Source organism: Saccopteryx leptura, chromosome 3 (assembly GCF_036850995.1).
Source record: "Saccopteryx leptura isolate mSacLep1 chromosome 3, mSacLep1_pri_phased_curated, whole genome shotgun sequence".
NCBI lineage: Eukaryota > Metazoa > Chordata > Mammalia > Chiroptera > Emballonuridae > Saccopteryx > Saccopteryx leptura.
Window position 1 is genome coordinate 244515971 of NC_089505.1, and position 20392 is coordinate 244536362.

General features: G+C 53.3%; 1 protein-coding gene across 1 annotated transcript; it reads right to left on the reverse strand.

Annotated features, from left to right (window-relative positions):
- Window positions 1-1030: 1030 nt before the first annotated feature.
- On the reverse strand, window positions 1031-19637 carry EMX1 (empty spiracles homeobox 1). The gene is made up of 3 exons (XM_066378001.1): window positions 18782-19637; window positions 12820-13004; window positions 1031-3607 (listed from the first exon to the last, which is right to left on the reverse strand). The coding sequence occupies exons 1-3, from the start codon at window positions 19302-19304 to the stop codon at window positions 3440-3442; spliced, it is 876 nt and encodes a 291-aa protein (XP_066234098.1). The 5' UTR covers window positions 19305-19637; the 3' UTR covers window positions 1031-3439.
- Window positions 19638-20392: the final 755 nt, after the last annotated feature.

Here is a 20392-nt window from a genome sequence, read left to right on the forward strand (position 1 = left end):
GCATGACTGGGACATGCAGCCACACACTGCCCACGTGCACAGCCGCACCCCCCCACACACACACACACACTCCCTCACAGTCACACTCATGCACACATGCCCACAGCCCTCCCAGACCAGACACTCCCAGACACCCTCACAGGCACTCACCCTCACACACACCCCAGACAGCAGATGGGGCGCTCGGGTAATTGGTTAAACCTGCTCTGATGTCTGGCTCCGCATTGGCAGCGCCTGTCTGACAGGAAAGCTGGCTGGGCCTGCTCCGCTCAGCCTGCTGGCCTCCCTGCCCCGCCCCCTGCGGGGCTGCCCTGCAACAGGAGCGAGGGAGCCGAGCTCACCACGGGCCATGGGCCCAGCCTGGCTCCCTCCTGGCCAGAACCCGGTTCACTGGCGAGGCTTCCACAAAGCTCCCCGAGAAGCAGTCACAGCACCTACCTGTGAGGTGAGGAGGAGTTGGTGTGAGCCAAGTGCAGAGATGCTAAGAGCACCAGCCATGCTGTTGTGGAGGACGGAGGGACTAATTTCAAAAGTTCCGGGGACAAGAGGATGTGTAAAGATCATTCCCTGGATGTGAGGCACAGAGCTTAGGCCACTAGTTAAGAACAGCTCCCTTTGTATTCCCTCACCTTCAGCCACATGCAGATGCAGCTTGGGGTTCCCACAGGTGCTCATCATACCTCAGCCCCCCCCCCCCCCACCATGCAGGGCCCGGAGTCCAGTGCCACTGAGGGATGTGACTGTGTCTGCTTCAGGGAAGGCCTGATGCCATAGCTCCTGTCCACCTGTCCTCAGCCCTGCATGCCCTGACCCCCAGGGAGCCTGGGGGAGGGAAGGGAGCATCATTCCTAGGCTTCTTCTCCCCTTCCCAGCTGCATCTGTGTCTCTTTGAGAGAGACTTTGGTTTGTTCCCTGGAGAGGGCCCAAAAACTCCCAAATTAGCAAACCTGGCAAGCCCGCAGCTCAGAAAATAGTTCATCCTGATTCCATGTTTTTCAGGCTCACAGAAGCCTTTATTAATTAAGTCACAACACCAATATTTACCGTCTGCAGGAAGAGGCACAACATGGGGGGGTGGATGGGAGTGCTCGGTACTCCTGCCCCGCCCCCAGCAGGCCTGGCCTAGGAAGATTGGCAGGTTTCCTTGGGTCTTTTCCAGCTCTTTATATGTATGACAGGGGATGCTCTGCTGTGATCTTCTTGTACCCTTCCCCCAACAAGTGAGAATCTTGAGAGGAATAGCTCACCCATTCCTCTGCCCCCTACTAGTGCCAAAGGATGCCTCCTCTCTTCATCCTCACCCAACCTGCGTCCCCAGAGCTCATCCCACCTGGCTGACAGTGAAGGAGTGCACCTGAGGTTTAACTTGGACTTATTCAGGATGTGAGGGACGCATTTTCATGGTTTATGGGGCAAGGGGCATTGGAACAGGACACAGCCCTTTGGTTTCTAGTCCCAAGTGAGTCTCAGCAGAAGGACCTTCTGTTTTTGGATCCTTAGGTGTGCCCCTAGGCCACAAGGCTGGGCCTTTGACATCTTTCCAATGACTTCGACATAGATCAAGCCCCTAGGACATTCCAGGCACCAGGAACAGTGTAAGTAAAGGCACAGCTCAGGCAGAACCCCTGGCTCACTGAGGAGCAGGGATGACATGGGTGAGACTGAACAGAGGGTACCGGGAGTGAGGTAGGAGAGGCCAAAGCTGGGGACCTTAGGAAAGGGGAGACAGGGTTCTAACTGGGCTCAAGGGAGAGAACCCTGGCTGTAGCATGGAGGTCCTCCTTTGAAGTGGGCCTCATCCTCAACACCCACACAAACCTCATTATACCTGTTATTACTCTCCTCCCCTCCCAATTCCCCAGGAGCCATGTACCCTGTTTCCCAAGGTAGACAAAACCTTGGCCATTTGCCATGGTGGGCAACCCTGCAGAACAGGTGGAGAAATGCTTTGGGTTTGAGGTACTGAGAGGTGTGGAGTACAGCAGACAGCTGGTGGCCGGCTCAGTGGGTATGCAGCTCAATGGAGCTCGGCTGGAGGCATGGACGAGGGAGCCAAAGACAAGTCCTGGCACTGGCTGCAGGGCCCCAGGCCAAGGGCACATGGACTGACTCTGGGGTGGACAGAGGTGTCGAGGCAAGGACAAGACTGGGAAGGACTCAGAGGGGCAGAAGGTGTCAGAGGTACCGGATACAGGTAGGGAGGGGTGGGGAGTCGGAGGGAATGGTCAGAGATTGGGGTGCAGGTGAAGCCAGGTGAGAGGCCTCTGAGTTTGGCCATAAGGGGGCGGCAGCAACTGACTGTCATCAGCATCAGCAGAAGATTGGGGACCACTTGGGAAGTAAAGTAGAGACAGGACTGGATGTCATAAGGAAGAGGTTAGGAATACAGGTTTTCCTTTTCTAGGATGGAGGAAACCTTGGTGGGTAACAAGCAGGAAAGACAAGGGGACAAATTGAAGGGCAGGTGAACTAAAGAGCGTGGTATGTCCTGCTTTGGAGCTCTTTCCCAGGCTGGGAGACCCTGAGTCCTCAAGCCCTGTCTCTGAAGCTTTCACTTGCACAGGGGGTTCTACAGGGACAGGTGAGCATCCTGGTAGGGCCAGGACTTGGGGCTAGGACTGTGAACCTCTGTGAAGGGTGTCCCCTCCACCCAGCCCCCAAAAGCCCCCTTTTCCTCCAATTTCTCCTCGACTGGAGGAGAAGCCACTAGAGTCCCTAAGCATGGGGGATTTTGTACATTCTTTTCTCCTCTGACCTACCTGGACCTGACTCTCATTGCTCAACATATTTGCAAAGACCTGAGCATAGCCTCCCTCCTGTACAGGGGTGTCCTTCCCTATGTCTAGCCTCAGTTTCTTTTGTGGAGTTGGAGCATCCTGAGAGACCAGGTCAATAACCAGCAAAGGAAAGGAGTTAATAAATTGAGCCTCCAAGCCCCCTCGCCCAGGCTCCCAGGCCCTGAACAAGCTTGTGCTGGCAGTCCCCACTGCCCCAGAACCCGATTCCACCACCCCAGGCTCACAGCTCGGGGGTTGGAGCTGGTTGCCTGTGTCATTGAGAGAGAGACTTTTATTGTTCCCATAGGGAAGGGAAACACAGGGGATCACTAAGAGCTACAGTGGGTGCCTGAAAAATAAATTAAAACAGAAATGCTTCAAAACAAAAATAAGAGAGAAATGGAGAATGGCTGGGAGGCAGCAGTGGCTGTCAGCCTGCCCAGGCAGGCGGGAAGGCTCTCCAAGGAGAAGGCGAAGCAGTCCCAGGCCTCAGCCAGCCCATTTCTTGTCCCTCTGTCGGTGGTAGCCCCAGGCTCCAAGCCCTATGGGGCTGTGATGTGACCGCAGCCTGACCGGGAGTGGCCAGAGTCCAGCTGGGCCCATCCACAGGCCTGGCCGGCAGTGAGCAGCACTCTGCCCTCATGGATTCATGGCTACCCACCCTAGTCATTGGAGGTGACATCGATGTCCTCCCCGTTGGCCTGCTTGGTGGCAATGCGCCACCGGTTGATGTGGTGGGAGCCCTTCTTCTTCTGCTCGGACTCAGGCCCCTCCTCCTCCAGCTTCTGCCGCTTGTACTTTGTCCTCCGGTTCTGGAACCACACCTTCACCTGGGCCAGGGAGGGAGGGGCACAGGTGAGAAACACCCAGGAGGCCCCCAGAGCAGCCACAGGGGCTTCAGCACTCCTGCCAACCAGCGGCCAAGCTGAGAGCCAGACGGAGAAACCAAGACCAGGATCCTTTTCCCTGGCCAGCTGCCACCGTTAGGGCTAGAGTGGACACAGTGGACCAGAGAGGGCTGGTTTCCAGTCCCTTTTAACGGAGGGAAGGGAGGGTCATGGAGCTGCTGAGCATCCTGTAGCCACAGCACAACAGAGGGAGGCCCAGGCTCTGGAGCCTGGCAGACCTGGGACTCTACCAGTTTCTAGAGAAGAGATAATAATCACCCCTCCACAGGGTTAATGGAAGCAGAAATGAGAGAACATATAAAGCTATCACGTGCTCCTTCTGTCCGCTCCTCCTGACCACACAATTTTATACCTGGCTTGCTGAGCCAGGCCAGACCAGACCATTCTGAGTCAGTGGCAGGAGCCTGGCTGATCCTCTTCTAAGTCCCTTCCCTTCTCTGGGCTTAAATCTCTCCTCTATAGGAGAAACGCTTTCTGGGGCCCTTGCAGTTCCAGAGCACCTCCTGGGCTTTTGCTCAAGAGGGTCTCTGGGGAAGGTGGTGCAGAGAGGGCAGGGTTACAAAGCATGGATGGTTTCCTGGAAATGACAGCACATTTGAAAGCAGCTAGAGCGATCTGTGGAACCTGTGCTCATGGCCAGTAGTAAGCTGTGTGTGGATTGATGGTGAGGACCTTGGCTTGGGGCAGCAGCAGTGATTGCTGAGGAGAGATCCCCGAGTCCTGGGCAGGGCCAAGGGCAGTCCTCAGAAGGACGACCTGGTCCAGCCCCGACTCCCTGAGAATGGGTGAAAGGAACAGGTCTTTGCCATAAAACCAGGCAATGGCAGTCAAGAGCAGGCTTGGCACCCAGGCCCGGGGAGCAGTTTTCTGCCCAGGATGCCCCACCCTCACAATTCCCCGACACTCACCTCTGTCCCTTCCATGGAGCCCACCCACCCTGGGGCTCCCCCTAGCCACCCCTCACCGAGGGTTTCCACAGCACCATCTGTCCTGTCCCTTGATTTTAGAGCACTAGGATTGGGGGGGGGGGGGGCTGGTGCTTGGTGCCAGCAGACTAGCCAGCTAGAGACAGGAAGAGATGAGGGGCCTGGCCTTTGGCAATAAAACGAAGGGAGGGCTTTCTCCCCTCATTTCCAGGGCAAGGTTCAGACCCCTTCCTCACCTGTGTGTCACCTCAGGTAGATGGGGAAGATGGCAGATGTTCTAGGCACAGGGCTTCTGCGTTCTATGCTCACCTTTCCTTGGACACAGGGATTTCTGGGCCCTGGGTGGTTATCAGCATAAAAATTTGGAGGCCAGCCTGGCTCCTGCCCCTCACCCACCCACCCTGGAGCCTGCTGTGACTGTGCCATATAGTAGGTGGGTGAGCTTGCCCTGCCTCCTGTGCAAGGCATGTACATGAGTCACGAGTCACGTCTGGATGCTGCCTGGGGCGGATTCCTAAGAGCCCAAGGGGCTGGCTGAGGACTAGGCATGGCTGGCCTGCCGACAGGGTGATCTAGGGCAGCCCTGGGCAGCACTAGGGACAGAGGGCCCCTATCTGTTCCTTCCCCCTCCCACACATTCCCATGTCTCCTTCCTAGAAGGAGACCTGCCTACAGTAGCATGGACCCAGCCTACTACCCTTGCCTAGACTCACTGGTCCAAGGGAGGAAGGCTTCAGTGGTGGAGCTTCAGATACAGGGACTGCTTCCTGGCACGCCCAAATGAAAGGTGATTCTGAATATTTTCTCCAGGAAAATAACTGGTGTCAAAGAGGCAGCCGTCTAGAAACGGCCATGAACCCTCTCCCCAGGCAGGCTGGCTATCTTCCGAACAGCCTTGGGCTGAGTGTCCAGATGCTGTTTACAAAGACTGTACTAACACGGGGATGCTTATGACTTAGTAATAGTAGTGAAAATGGCAGGATGCACAGTTTGGGCACAGTATTAGGACAACCATTGAAAAACAAAATCTATGCATGGGGGAAAAAAGACTAGAAGGATATATACCCAACATTTGGACAACTTTTCTTTCTTCTTTCCACTTCCCTGAACTTTCTTTAATGTGTTACTGATAACAATTAATAATTATTTTTTACTTGGAAAATAAAAGGAACTGGGCTCTGAGTGTAATAGGAAATAAGAGTGACACCTATGACCTCTCCAATCCAGCTGGACAACTCTGGGGTCATCCCAGAGCCCCTTCCCTAGAGGACAGAGGGCCTAGAAAGGAACCAGGACACATTGTGCGGCTGCCAGCTCTGTGGGAGCCGGCCTTAGGAGGCTGTGCTTCTTCTGGACCTGTTCCCCCACCACACCCCACACCTTTCTCTAAGTCCCAAAGGCACAGTTAGGATATTGGCTGGAGGAAGCCCTCACTCATCTCTGACCCCGGGGAGTTTGACAAGAGAGGTTCCTTCTGGTCTCCCAAGTCCCTACCTCAGTGATCTGAGTTTTTTTGATAAGCCACACTCTTCCAAGAGTCTCTGTTTTGACCTGAGTTACCCCACCTGAAATGCTCTTCTTACTTAGTTCTTCAAACCCTGCTCAGATGTTCTGAAACTGGACCTGCCCCATCACCTATCTGTACTTCCTTAGCATTTCCCTGTTTCAGTAACGGTGACCCCAGCAGTGCGCTAATTTATTTGCTCAAACCTGTCTCCTCACTGGACTGTGAGAACCTGGAGAACCAAAGCAGTGAGTTAGTCTGCTCTGGAGTCCTAGTGGACACATTTCAGGTCTGTTCAGCCAGCTGGCCAGAGAGATGAGGTGACCCAGCCTTATGCTCTAGGCCAGACCTGGAAAACAGGAGAAAGTCGATGGCAGAGGGATTGTGGTCTAATTAGTAACGGGGTTTAGAAAGTGCTAATTGCTGAAGAGACAGGATCTTCTTTTGGCTTAGTTCAGTGGACACTTCTTCAAGATGGTCATTTTTTTTGAGAGACAGACAGAGACCGGCAGGAAGGGAGAGAGATGAGAAGCATCAACTCAGTTGCATCACTTGGTTGTTCATTGATTGTTTTCTCATATGTGCCTTGATGGGGGGGAGGGGGCTACAACTAAGCAAGTGACCCATTCCAGTGACCTTGGGCTTCAAGCCAGTGACCTTTGGGCTCAAGCCAACAACCATGGGATCGTGTCTATGATCCTATGCTAAAGTCGGTGATCTGACTCTCAAGCTGGTAAGCCCATGCTCAAGCTGGATGAGCCCGCACTCAAGCCGGCGACCTTGGGGTTTCAAACCTGGGTCCTCATGTCCCTGGTTAATGCTCTATCCACTGTGCCACCACCGGTCAGGCCAAGACTGTCAATTCTTAATTCTCCATGTTGTGGATTGTATTAACCACTTATAGGGGGAAGTTGAGGGAGGGAGACTTATTGTTGGAGGACAAGGGTCAGTTTGAGTTAGGCTGGATGAAGAAGATGAAACTGCTCTGGAAGAATGAATGAATGAATGAATCAAACAATCAGTCAATGCATTAGCGGAGTAATCAATTTATGCATTATAGAACAAAGGCATGCATGTATTGATGCATGAGTGAATGGACAAATGAACTAAAAAGCATGCAAACTACATCTCCAGCCAATATTTCAGACTTAACTCTGAAATAATCTTCTGTCTGAATGAACCAGCTGTGGATCCCTTCTTTTCCACCACTCCCAATCTTAGCTCACCCAAGTGGAAGGGTCTGGGACTACTGGGCCCTGCACACTTTCAGGTGAATACCTGTTCTCTCCTCAAGGAGTTCAAATAGCCTTATTAAGGGGTATTTGAGTTTTGTAACTTTAATACAAAAAGTTCTTCCTTCTGTCCTACTGTTCCCTCTTCTGCTTTAATTTAAGCCTGTATCCTCCTCAGGCACAGAGAAAGTCCTCAGACAAGATAGAGGCTTGGAGACATAAATCAAGCCCCTTCCCCAGCCTGCTCTCCTCCCATCCTCTCACTTTGTGGGACAGACACAGGATGAGGGATCCATTTGATCATGCGAGCTGTCCCCACTCACAAGGCCAAGCCCACTGCCATGGCAAACTCAGTTCTCACCCCCTTAAACTGAGATCGCCTTTGACGCCCCCCCCCCAACCACAGCCCCAACTCTTCCTGAGCCTTCTTGTCTCCTCTCAGACCAGCCCGGATGCTTCCCTCACTCTTAGGTGAATCAACCGTGTAGGTCTCCCCTGACCTCCCTCAGCACAGTCCCGTCACTTCAAGGGGACTCCAGTTGTCCCCCTTAATGCAAAGTGTGCATATCCTACAAGTGTGCACACTTTGTTTTTAGGTCCCACTACTAACTGAGGAATCTCCAAAGCCAAGGACCACATCTCTGCACCCTTTCCCTTCACAATCAGCTAAACTTAAAGCCAGGGAAGGTCAAGAGACACCTGCTGAACTGTTCAGAGCAGGAGGGTCAGCTGGAAACACAGACCAACTGATCAGCCTGAAGCAACGGAATGCTTTCTCTCATCTCCCTAAAATGACTGTGCCCTCCTCACATGCAAGCTACATTCCATGCTATATGATGGCTTGCCAGCATCTGATATGTACATATGATATCACCTGACCTTTGGGATCAATAACACTAAGCCTATATGTGCCCCATATTGTGGGAACACGATGTTACACATACCCGTTATGCACACGCAAACACACACACTCATTTGCACTCGTGGCTCTCATCTGACCTAGCCACCAGGACTAAACTTAAGTGAGCATCATCCATGTAGACTCCAGGGCTATACCACAGCAGTGAGGAGAAAGTGGTTAGAGCCAGAAGGGAGAAGAGACTGGGGCTCCTCCTTCCACCTTCTGAATAAACCCACCATCATCCCAGCATCCTACCCCCAACCACACATGCAGCCCTGCCCCAGCAAAGAAGCTCAGGGTGCCCACCTCCTGACACTCCATGCTAAAGCTTTGGGTATACAGAGATACTTGATCTCTGGATTAAGATCTGCACACTGATTTGCCTAACCTTACCAAAAGCTTTATCCATGGATAAAACCAGATCTTCTAGATCAACAATCTAGAAGAAAGTGCAAGGGAAAGATAGAAAACAGAGGGGCAGAGAGCAAGGGGAATGACAGATAAATTAACATATGGCTATGTGTACCATTAAGAGAAGTCTGCCCATTCATTCATCACATGTTTATGGATTATCTACTCCTTACTGGTCACTAAGCTGGGCCCTGGAGTACAGCGAGAAATAGGAAGACTTGGCCTCTGCCTCCCAGAGCCAAGATGCTCAGGCTGGCTGTTCATCCAAACTTTTCCTGGGTCCCATCCTGAAACTCCTAAGAGAATTCTGAGTAGAGCCGAGGAATCAATATTTTAAAATTTCTTTGTGAGATAGAGATAGCCTATCAACAGACTGATATTTGGACATGGCAGATGATTAAACAACAGCAAAGTTCACTTAATATTTTGATATGTGGGAGATATACTGTGAGCTCTGAGGATTTATATGAAGGATTACACACAGAGAAGTAGAATATAGATGCAGAAACTCAGGTTGGAAAGAACCCTGGAGTTAATTTAATTCAGTACTTTTTTTTTTTAGATTTTATTTTATTAATTTTAGAGAAAGGAGAGAGAGAAAAGAAGAAAGAGGGGGCAGAGGAGTAGGAAACATCAACTTGTAGTAGTTGCTTCTTGTATGTGCCTTGACTGGACAAGCCCAGGGTTTTGAACCAGTGACCTTAGCATTCCAGGTCGATGCTTTATCCACCACAGGTCAGGCCTGATTTTATTCAGCCTTACAAATACAGCAGCTGAGGCCCAGAAAGAAGACAAAGCTGGGACTGATGATGATAGATTACCATTAGCAGATGTAGGAATATACAATCTTTGTCAGTTGCTAAGTAGATCTATAGAGAGGGAAGTTTGAGGTGAATGGTAAGTACGCAGAAGATAAAACAAAATAGACGATACAGAGATCACCAACAGTTGGGTAAATAGGAGTTATTGTTAGGAAGAACACTATAATTAATAGAAATCAGGAAATATAAATTAATTGGCTTTGGGAGGCAGTATAATGAGAGCAGACATAAGTACATGGCTAGATATAAAACAGCTATCTGTGAAGGATAGATTAGAGAGCTCTGAGAGAAAAATATAGATATTGACAGTAGAAGTAAACGGCAGGGGGCTGATGGGAGCCACTGAAGCTCGACAAGTAGCTGACAGCTGGAAATGAGGTTAGCTTGCCTGGTAAATACTGTAAGATGGAGCGTTGATTAGTTAATGATATAACATAGAACCAAATGATAAGTTAGGAGGACAGAAAGACAGCTCTGATGATAAAGGAGACTGGATGTAGCAGAAAGAACGGACTAAGAGTCAGGAAGCCCAGATTTGGATCTTATTATAATATTATCTTGATATATTACTTCAAATAAAGGGAAGGATGTACCGGAGATAAGAATTGATGTTATTTGAGTTAATATGAAGTGCCTTTAAATCCTTAGACAACATATTTTCTGGAGGAGATAAATGGGACTCAGAGAGGCTGAGTACTTCACCCAAGGGTCACACAGTCAGTGAGCAAGGAGGCAAAGAGTGAAACTGCATCTGCCTGCCTGGGAGCTCTGCTCAGGCGCCACCTCGGAGTCCTCCTGGAGAGAATCCTCCCGTGGAGAGACAGCCTCCACATGCAGCTTTCTCAGGCCCAAACCTCCTGTGGTTCTACTACTATTTTTTGTTCCATATGCTAAAACCAGCTCACTTATATAGATGGAACAATATTAGATATGAGTTTTAATAGGGAAGCTTTTAAATAAGTTTGTTTTAAATGTAAATCTTACAATGAAAATGAAAGAAACAATCATATTTACTGGCATTGTTAGGAGCAAATATTGACAAGCAGCTAGAATCAGCTAAAGAAAGTTAATTAAAAATGCTTTCACTGAGCTAAAAAATCGAAAGTTTAAACAATGACATTATTTCAACAAGTGTTAATCTGTAGGTGGTGGGATCATAAATCCTTCTGTGTTCTTAAAATTTAATAGCTAGTACTTTTTTTTTTTTTTTTTTACAGAGACAGAAAGAGAGTCAGAGAGAGGGACAGACAGATAGGAACGGAGAGAGATGAGAAGCATCAATCATCAGTTTTTCAGTGCGACCTTAGTTGTTCATTGATTGCCTTCTCATATGTGCCTTGACCGCGGGCCTTCAGCAGACCAAGTAACCCCTTGCTCTAGCCAGAGACCCTGGGTCCAAGCTGGTGAGCTTTGCTCAAACCAGCTGGCCACCTCGGGTCTCGAACCTGGGTCCTCCCATCCCAGTCTGACACTCTATTCACTGCGCCACCGCCTGATCAGCAATAGCTAGTACCTTTTAAATGAAGTTTAACTGTAAACACCATTCTTATTTTTTTCCTTTTTTATAAGGGAATATTTTATAGCTTCATATTCACTTTGAAATATCCCCTAATTTTTGTGAGCAGTATAAAAAAAAAACATAGGTTTTTTTGTTTGTTTGTTTGTGACAGAGACAGAGAGAGGGACAGACAGACAGGAAGGGGAGAGAGATGAGAAGCATCAATTCTTCGTTGCAAACCAAATAAGCCCGCGCTCAAGTCGACAACCTTGGGGTTTCGAACCTGGGTCCTCTGTGTCCCAGTCCGACACTCCATCCACTGCACCACCGCCTGGTCAGGCTGTAAACACCATTCTTAAATCGATTCCTTGTTTCAGACAAGTTTAAAATGCTGTTTGCTGGGAAAGGGGAAGGGATATTATTTTATGAACGTGTTAAAAAAAATCTTCCTTTAAAATGTATTTAGAATTAACTCCGTTGTTTTGTAAGCTTTATCTCTACGGATGGAACAGCTCAGCTAGCAAATCTGGGGGGAAATACAAGTCCTTTAGCGGAGACAGGAGCAAGGCATTGATTAAGTGGGGTATCAGACAGATAGGACAATGGTACTGTAGATACTAAAAAACGACGGGAGGATGAGCGGGTGGAGTCAGCGGGCCGCAGGGAGCTGGGGACTCAGGGTTTGGACTCCCCCACTGAGCCCCCTTCCGGCCCTCACTGCTCTCCGGAGACCCCAGGCTGCCCCCTCAGCCCTGCCCAGCACCTTCTCACTAAGGCGGAGGTGGCACGGGGTAGGCGTGGAGAAGCACAGGAGAGCGAGCGGAGGATGAAGCGCTAGGCCAGCTTGCAGACCTCTCCTTTGGAGATCGGGGAGCTGACAAGGACTGAAGGGAGCGGGGCTTCTGAGGCCCCTCCAGCGAGTGGTGCTCAAGCTGACCGAAAGCTCAGGCCGTGCTCCCTGCAGCATTTACTTGTGGCAAAGTCTTTTCTTAAAAAAAACCAAAAAACAAAAACAAAACAAAACACTGCTTCCTTATAACTCCCATCTACTTCTTTAAATTTAAAAAAGAAATGATCAATTACAAAAATACGTGATAATTGTCATTTCACCCAGTGCGAACCCTCCGGCAGGGGAGTTGACCCTCTGCCCAGCTCAGTCGCCCTTCTGACGCCCGCCCCTGGGTGCCCGGAGTTCATCTCCCACCATCCCGGGCCCTCAGGTGCCGCGCGCTCCCAGCCCCACTTCCCACGGTTCCGCGGCCCGTGCGGGGCTCGGGGCGCCCTCCGGCCCCAGGCAGGGCTGGCCGCTCCCAGCGCACCCCCGGTCTCTGACCTTCCTGCTGGGCGCGCACAGGGCTTCTCCCCCTGCCCGCCCGCTGGGCAGCGAGGCCTCCGCTGGCGCTGCCCTGAGCCCCAGAGCCCCAGAGCCCCGCGGGAAGGCCCCGCGGCCCGAAACCCGGAGCGCCCGGGAGCGGCGGGGGAGGGGTCAGGGTCCGACCCAGCACCGTGCGGGCCGCCGCCCCCCGAGGCTGCCCGGCGTGGGGAGTGGCGGGGGCGCCGCCCGCGGACGCCCGGTGCTTCCTACGGACTCAGGGAGCAGACTCGGGATAAGACTCGATCCCCCTCCTGGCGAGTCCTTAGAACCTGATTAATTAAAACACTGCGGTCTCTGCCAGGCGAGACGCCGTCGGAGGTCTGGGGTCCGGGGCTCTGAGGACAGGCCGGGGGGGCGCTGCGCGGGGGCAGGAGAGGGCTCCGGGGACGGCGAGGGACTCTGGCCGCCCCCACCTCCACCGGGCTCCGGGGGCAGCGCGGCCGCTCGCCGGCGGGGCGGCTGTTACCTGCGTCTCCGAGAGGCTGAGGCTGCCGGCCAGCTGCTTCCGCTCGGCGCCCACCACGTAGTGGTTCTTCTCGAAGGCGCGCTCCAGTCGCAGCAGCTGCGAGGGGGAGAAGGCCGTGCGGATCCGCTTGGGCTTGCGTGCGAAGGGGCCGTGCAGAAGCAGCCCGTCCTGGGGCACCTCGCTCGCTGCTGCCGCGCCGCCGACGCCACACACACGGGTAGACAGAGAGAGGGCGCGTGAGCTGCTGGCCGGGGCCTCTCCGGCTCGCACCTACTCCCTCGGGAGCACCGCTACCCTCTCCCATCCTTGACTCCCTCTTTCTCCCCTCTACTTTTTGCTTCTCCTTCCTTAAGTCCACTCTCCTCCTCAACACCCCTTCGCACTCCCAGAGCTACGGGTCCGGTCAGGAGATGAGAAGTGCAGAAGTGCAGTCCGCTGTTGGGCTAGGGGGTGGGCCGGGGCCTGGGGAGGCGCCTATCAGCCCAAATCACAGTGCCTGGAGCAACCCAAGAGCCCAAGGTGCCAGAAAAAAACTCTTAGCTCTGTTTGTCTGCTTGTCCCATTATATCTCCCCAAAGAGGGACCAAACGTAGGGAAAGGGCTGTTTGTCCTAACGTGATAAGGTGAACAGTGAAGCTGTTAGGCATCCCCAGGCCAAACACAGATTCAGGAACTAGAAGATAGCCAAGAAAGTCTTTCCTCATACCTGCTTAAACCAGCCTTGCTCAAGCCACTAGCCCTTTGGAAATGCCTACCAACAGGCCCAGGCTTTACCTTGCCAGTAGGTAAAAATAGGCCAGTGGTAAAAAATGGCCAGGCAGCACAATGGTCTAAAGTCAGGTTCTTCTGTCCTTCCCCTCCTCTCTCCCTTTACCCCTCGGGTAAAAGCCTCTCTCTACAGGAGGCTCTCACTGCTTTCTGGTGGGAAAAGATCTTGCTTCATCTGTGAATAGTTCTGTGCTAAAGAAACATGTTTATAAATATCTTGATATCATCTTTCTCTCTAATAGATATAGATATAGATATATTGGTTTCTGCATGGGTGTTCATAAATATTTGCTCCAGATGGGAGTCTTCTTCTCCCATCCACCATACAGGATTTTCAAAGACTGTGACTGTCCCTTGGCAAATGTTGGCCATCATGGAGACTCAGCTTTTACATGCAGAAGGAGAGGATGACATTGGACTGGATGAGGCTGGGGTGGTGGGGTCAGGAACTACAAAAGCCAAACAAACTTCCACCCAGAGCCCCAGTCTCTGAGAACTCCCACCCCTACCCCCAGTAGGCCCTCTCTGGCTTGGTTACACATGCTAACAGCTCAAAAAAAGCCCTGAAATCACCCACAGGTTCTTGGGCAGTGGCGTATAACAGTCCCCCAGACCCACCAATAACGCAGAGCCCTAGATAGAATATTTTGACTGAGTGAGCTGTCGAGATCGACTGATCCAATGAATTTCTTCAGAAGTGGCCACTGGTTTGACTCAACTTGACCTGTTGTTTTGTTCTTAAGACAATTGTTTGGATCATTCAGCTGAGATCTCCCATCTCTGAAAATACATCTGTAAATGAAACAGGGTTTATAATTGAGATGCTGTTGCTAAAACTCTCCAGGTTCATGTCCCTCTGCTGGTGGAAACTGCCTGACATTACTTTCTCCAAGTCCCTGGGCTTCAGACACCACTACAAGCAAACTTTATTGCTGGGGTTTTCTATAGAACAGGGTTTCCTAGCAATGAGGGGCTAGTTCCTGGGGGGAGATAAAAGTCCTCTGACTGAGAGAAGCCACTAATTTTCAGTCATCCATTTCAAGTGGTTGGATCTATGCTTCTACAAAAGGGAGGGGAGTCACATCATAGTAAGATGGAGGGGGACAGCCTACCCGTGGGGCCCTTCAATATGGAACAGGCCCAGGATTCTAAGTAAGGCCTGTCTGAAGAAAGAGACGTTTAATTTGTGGTAGTGGAGGGGATAGATGATCAGAGAGGTGGTCTGACAGAGAGGGGTAAGAGGGAAAGAAAGGAAGAGCCTGATCCAGGTAGGAAAAAGGATTAAGGTCTCAAGTGTGGGTAAGAAAAAGGTGGGAGAGGTGTGTGGGAAGCAGATACTTCTTGTTGATGTTAAAATAAATTGCTTCAAAAAATAACACCATTCTGAACACAGGTCAAGTCCTAACAGGGGTTTCCTCTGGACAAATGAGCTGGAGAGGAAGAGAGAAAGCCTAGCTTCTCCCAGCATTTGCAGGGTTTGGCTCCAGTGGCTAGACTGGCCCTGGCTGGTCAGAAGTGAGGTGGCAGCAGAGAGACTGCAGATCTGAGTGAATGGGAGGTAGAGGTGTGAAGGGCAATAAGTGGCGGCAGAGGCAGGACACAGAGTGTGTGTCCCTTGATGGCTGTTTTATAAGGTTGTAGTTTGTGTCAGTCCCTTCTGTGGTGGAGTTCTCTCTGTTTGTGTTTATAAATCCAAAGTGGAGGATCAAAGCAACAGGCTTCGCTGTCATTCTGACACACACATGTCCACTTGCCACCAGTCTGGCTATTTTAGGGGAAAGCTAGGTTGCTTGGGGTCTGCCTCACTGAGAGAATGGCCCCAGTTCACTGTCATGTCCTGTCAGGGAGGACAGCATGTATCTGCAGTTTGTTCACATGCATGTACAGAAACAGAGGGGTCCTTCTGATCCAACCACAAAGAAGCAGGAGGCAGGAAATTTTTTCAAGATGCTGATAAGTGATGACAAAATAAGCAGGGCTTTCCCTATAAGAAAGAGGATGTTTAGTACAAAATTAACCATCCTGAGAAACGGATCAATAGCTACATCTTTATGTAAGGACACGGGTGGTTTGTTGCTTTAGGTACCTATGTGCAAGGGCCCATCTCACTCTGACCTGTGGGTGGGGGGCCTCAACCACCCCTACAACGACTTCAGTTTCCCGTATTTGGAGTACAAGGTCAGAACAAGCTTGGGACTGTGGTGTGGTGTGGCCTGTTTTGATCCCGTAATTCTGAGCTGTGAGAGTGGGCTGTCAGTTTCAGATAAGGACAGGTGAGAAAGTAAAAAGCGACTGGCTTAACCGTCTCTGGAGCTAGGAACTGAACCCCACCCAGTCCCGTTTTCCTCTGTCTCTCTCTGCGGGCCACTTCAAGGCACTGGCTAGGAGTTAGCAGTCGAGACTCCCAAGGAGGAAGCAACTGGAGGTGGAAGCAAGGGATCTGAAGGGCCCAGGGCTGAGCTGCAGTGCCTTCAGCAGAGGCCTCGGAGGTCCCGGGGCTTTAGGCCTGATGACGGGCGGAGAAGCCTGGGGCTACCAGAGGGAGAGGCTGGCCAGGCAGCGGAGATAACCTCACTCCCTCCCCTCCGGCCGGAACAAAGGCGCTCTTTGAAGCACCGATCCATTACCAACGCTGGTCCCGGAAGGTTGAGTCTCCCAAGCCCCCCCCCCCCCCCCCCCACGCTGTTCAGTTGCTAGGAAAGTTCCTGAAGTCCAGGAAATAGCCCCGCAGGGCAGCCAACACCTGGTCTCCACTGGCACCTCCCCTCCAGGCCTCGAAGCTGCCTCCCTCCGCTTCAGGATCCCGCAGCCCAGGTCCGACCCTCCTGCGCTGGCTTCTCCTCTTCCGCCGTCTCGCTTAGCGGAGAAGCCGCTGCCCTGAGCAGCCGGACAGGCTGCCGAAGAGAGTGCAGCGTCCTGAACGCAGATGCAGATACGTTTCTTTTCGTTCCTGTAGGGTTTCATTTCTAGTATTAAAACAGGGCTGAAATGAGCATCGCAGAGACCCGGTTCTCTAGAAAACACGGCGCGGGAAGCTTTGGGCCGGCTCGACTCGCAGCCCCGAGCCCGGCCGGCACCGCAGTGCACCCGCCTCCGGGCGCGCACAGGTCGGCTGCGAGGCTGACCCTCCCCGGAATCAAAACGTCTAGGGTTCTCAAGTCTTTCTGCGCCCAACGAATTTCCGAGTTCAAAAATGCAGCCACATTTGGCTCCATTTCCGTATCCTGACACGGTTCTTGAGAGAAAAATCCAAACGTTTTGCAACTCGACAACGTGCCCGTGGGGACTGATAGTTAAGGGAGCAGCGGCAATTTCCAAAAGGAAAATTTTTTTGCGGAAGATTTGTCCGGCCTAGTCTGAATGGGGATGCTCAGAGCCGGAGCTGGAGCTCTCAAGAGGCCCTCGGCGCCCCAAACCTGGGCGGGAGAGGCCAGAGACAAGAAAGGCGGCTGGGAGGGCATGGGGCACGGGTCCGAAGCCGGGGGCTCCGCGGGGAAAGGCTTTCTGTGGCTGAGCAGAGACCACAAGGCTTAGGACCGGCTCTGTCCTCTAGTCCGAGCCGCTAGCCCTTCGCCAGTCCCTCCACCCACCTGGTGGGAAGGTTTAGAAACAGACGCGACTCTCAAATGGGTCCGCGGGCACAGGGTTTAAAGACTCGGGCCCGGAACCGAGCCATGAAGGACGTGGTTTGTTCAGTTTTGAACAAAACTTAATTTTATCAGTAAACATTGATTTTAATTGACAGGTTTTTCGCCCAAATCTCCTGACACCCGTAGGCCTGTTTCCCCCCCTGGATGATTTAGACAAATCTTTGAAATCTTAAGGGGAGATGTGTGTCCACAAAAATTTTTGTTTAAGTAATTACATTCTCTTATTTTGTGGAACCTATTGGATCAGCGTCTACTAGCCAGACGGGACTGAGAAAACAGTCTGACAAATTGGGACCCGAGAAAGGCTTCCCGTGAAACAAGCAGCTTAGTTAATGTTTCAAGAGATTTTTTTCTCCTATTATCCAGATAACTGTACCAATTATCCAGTTTATTTTGACTGTGTAGACGGATTTGCCGTCAGATTAGCTCCAGGAACCCAAGCTCTAGCCAAGTCCTTTTCATTTCTTTCACTAAAAGCTGGTTACCTAGCTCTGAGTCATGGAACCTCATGACGCTGAGGACCGGGTCTACACTAACAAACTAAAGCCGGAAACTAAAGGAATTACTGCACAAATTAAAGCTACTCGTTTAAAAAAGAAAGAAAGAGAAAGAAAAGAAAAGAAAGCAAACTCCAACAAATTCAAGGCAGAAAACTAACTCCAACAAATGCAACTCTTCTTCGGGAAAGTCAGATAATTGAATCGGTGTGTGTGTGTGTGTGTGCGCGCGCGCGCGCGCGCGTGTGTAAGGCCAGTGGAAGATCTTCATCAGCAAACCCATTGCCCATAGCGTACTAGGGGGCTCGGAGAGACTGCGACCTTAAAAGCGTTTTGCCCCCGCCCCCTGCCTGGGAGGCGGCCGTCGGTTCCCCCACAGCCGGTGGGCTACGAGAGTAGGCAAAAGGCGGAGGAAGCTGGTTTGCTATTGCAAACCTTCCTCACCTGCATCCGAGAGGCGCGTGTGACTTGGAGAAGTTGGGCCGAGGTTGCTGAGAAATATCTCAAGACAGCGGACAACACCGTACTGAACATTAACTCTTCAGTTTGCCCTAACCGCTGCCCCTTCTTCACACAGACCGGGGCACGCAGGTGGACTTTGCCCTGCTCGGACGCGCCAGCTAGGGCAGATCCCTGGGAGCTGGTGATGGACGTGCGAGGGAAGTATGGTCCCAGGTCCAGCCTGGGAAGAGGGAGGGTGTTGGGCACTGCGCTCTCTGGGCTGGGACTGGCTCAGCCTGGAGAGATTAAGGCAGGCCTCCGGGAGGACGGAAAGAGGCTCTAAGGATGCTCCCGGGTTTGGCGTCCGGCATCGTAACTGGGAAAACCTGGAGATCGCAACCTGTCTCTCTGGGAGAGGACCTAACGCAGCAAGAAGCACGATGGATCCGGCGCGGGTCTCTCTCCCCGGCTTGGGAATCGGCCTCTGAGGACCCGCAGCCTTCTTGCAACAACTTCCGAACAGCCCCGCGCGCCCCGAGCCTTTTCCGCGTCACCGCAGCGCGGGCGCCGGCCGGCCTCGTAGGCGGGCACAGCGTGGGCACTCACCCTGGAAGCGGTGGCCGAAGAAGCGGTTCCGCAGGACCCAGGGGTAGAAGTGCAGAGGGTCCCGGTGCTGGGCGCCAAAGAAGGAGTGCGGGGGCTGCAGCGGGGAGGCACCCAGCTGGTGCGCCGGGTGCACGGTCAGCGCGGGGTGGTTCATGGCCTCGGGGAACACGAGCTCGGGCCCACCGTAGAGCGAGCGGCCGGCGCCCGCGGCGGCTGCTGCTGCGGCGGCAGGGAAACCGCTCACGAAGGCCGCCTCGGCCACGCCGGGGTGAGGGTAATTGAGTGCCGTGGGCCGGAGCGGCTCCTCCGAGGCAGCCGCCGCCAAGGGATGGGAGCCCCCGCCGCCAGTGCCCCCGCCGGTGCCGCCGTCCTTGGCCACCAAGGACTCGATGGTAAAGCCGCGTTTGGCTGTGGGCTGAAACATGGTCGCGGGCGCCAGAGCCGAGAGATGCAGCCGGGCTCTGGGGAGCGCTCCGCGTCCTGGCGCCGCCGCCGTGCGGGGTGTCCTCCCAGCCAGGCACATGCACACACACCAGCACCCCTCACCTCCCCCGTCCGCCCGCCTGCGCTCAGCCCCTGCGGGTGAGCCAGGCGCGGATCCGCGAGGGGCGTGCAAGCCGGAGAACGCGGAGTCGGGCCACCGCGCGCAGCGAGGCGCGCCGGCCTCTGCCCGCGAGCGAGCAGCTCCCGGCGAGTGCACTGGCGCGGACCAGTGCGGTGCTGCGAGCAGTCTCTACGGCCTGGGGGCTGAGCTCGGTCCCCTCCCTCGCGAGTCTAGTCTGGACCGACCCCCGCCCCCCGTCCTCCAGCAGTGCCCAGCCCAGCTTCTGCGGCCGCCGCACTGCGAGGCGCGGGTTAGCGGGCACCTGCCCCGCGCTCGCCCATTGGCCGGGGCTCACCTGCCCCAAGGTGGGGGGCGGGGCGGGGCGGGGCGAAGGACCGCGGGGAGGGAAGGAGCCAGCAGTCGGAGGCAAAAACCGGCCTGGAGCCTCAGCGGGGTGATCCCGGCCTACCTCCACCCCGTCGCCGCGGGCATCTTCTCGCTTCTCTGCCCTTGAGCTGAGTCCGGCGGCCGCTGCAACCTTCTCAACGCACGCGGTAGCCAAAGAAGGCGTCCGTGGGGCCGGGGGCTTGGGAGAAACTCCAACTCCATTCCCCTGTTTGTAACTCAGTTGAGCCCTCTCCAATTCGTCCTGGGATGTTGTTTAAGTTCTTAGACAACTTGGAAACGAATGGAGAGTGGATGTTTAAGGTCCAGCAAATAGGTTCTCCCAAGAAGCAGCTTTTCGCTTTTCTGGCAACCGGACCCTCCGGTTCGCCCACCACTGTCTATTGGGCCGCGACCTCGTTCGTGAAGTATCGCGTTTTCTGAGTGTCATAGGAGGACAGCTCCAGAAATTGGACACTCAATACTTTTCACGAGGGCCAGGCCCGGGGCAGCGCGAGAGACGCCGCCAGAGCGGTCGCCCCGCAGCTCTTGAGCCGTAGTTCGCGGGACTCGGAAGCACTTTCCTGGCCCGGCCACAGCCACGTGGCCGGCTCGCACGGGGACGCCGGCTCCAGCGCAGCAGTTTGCTCCCCTCGCCTCCTCTGGTAGCGGGGGTCAAGTGC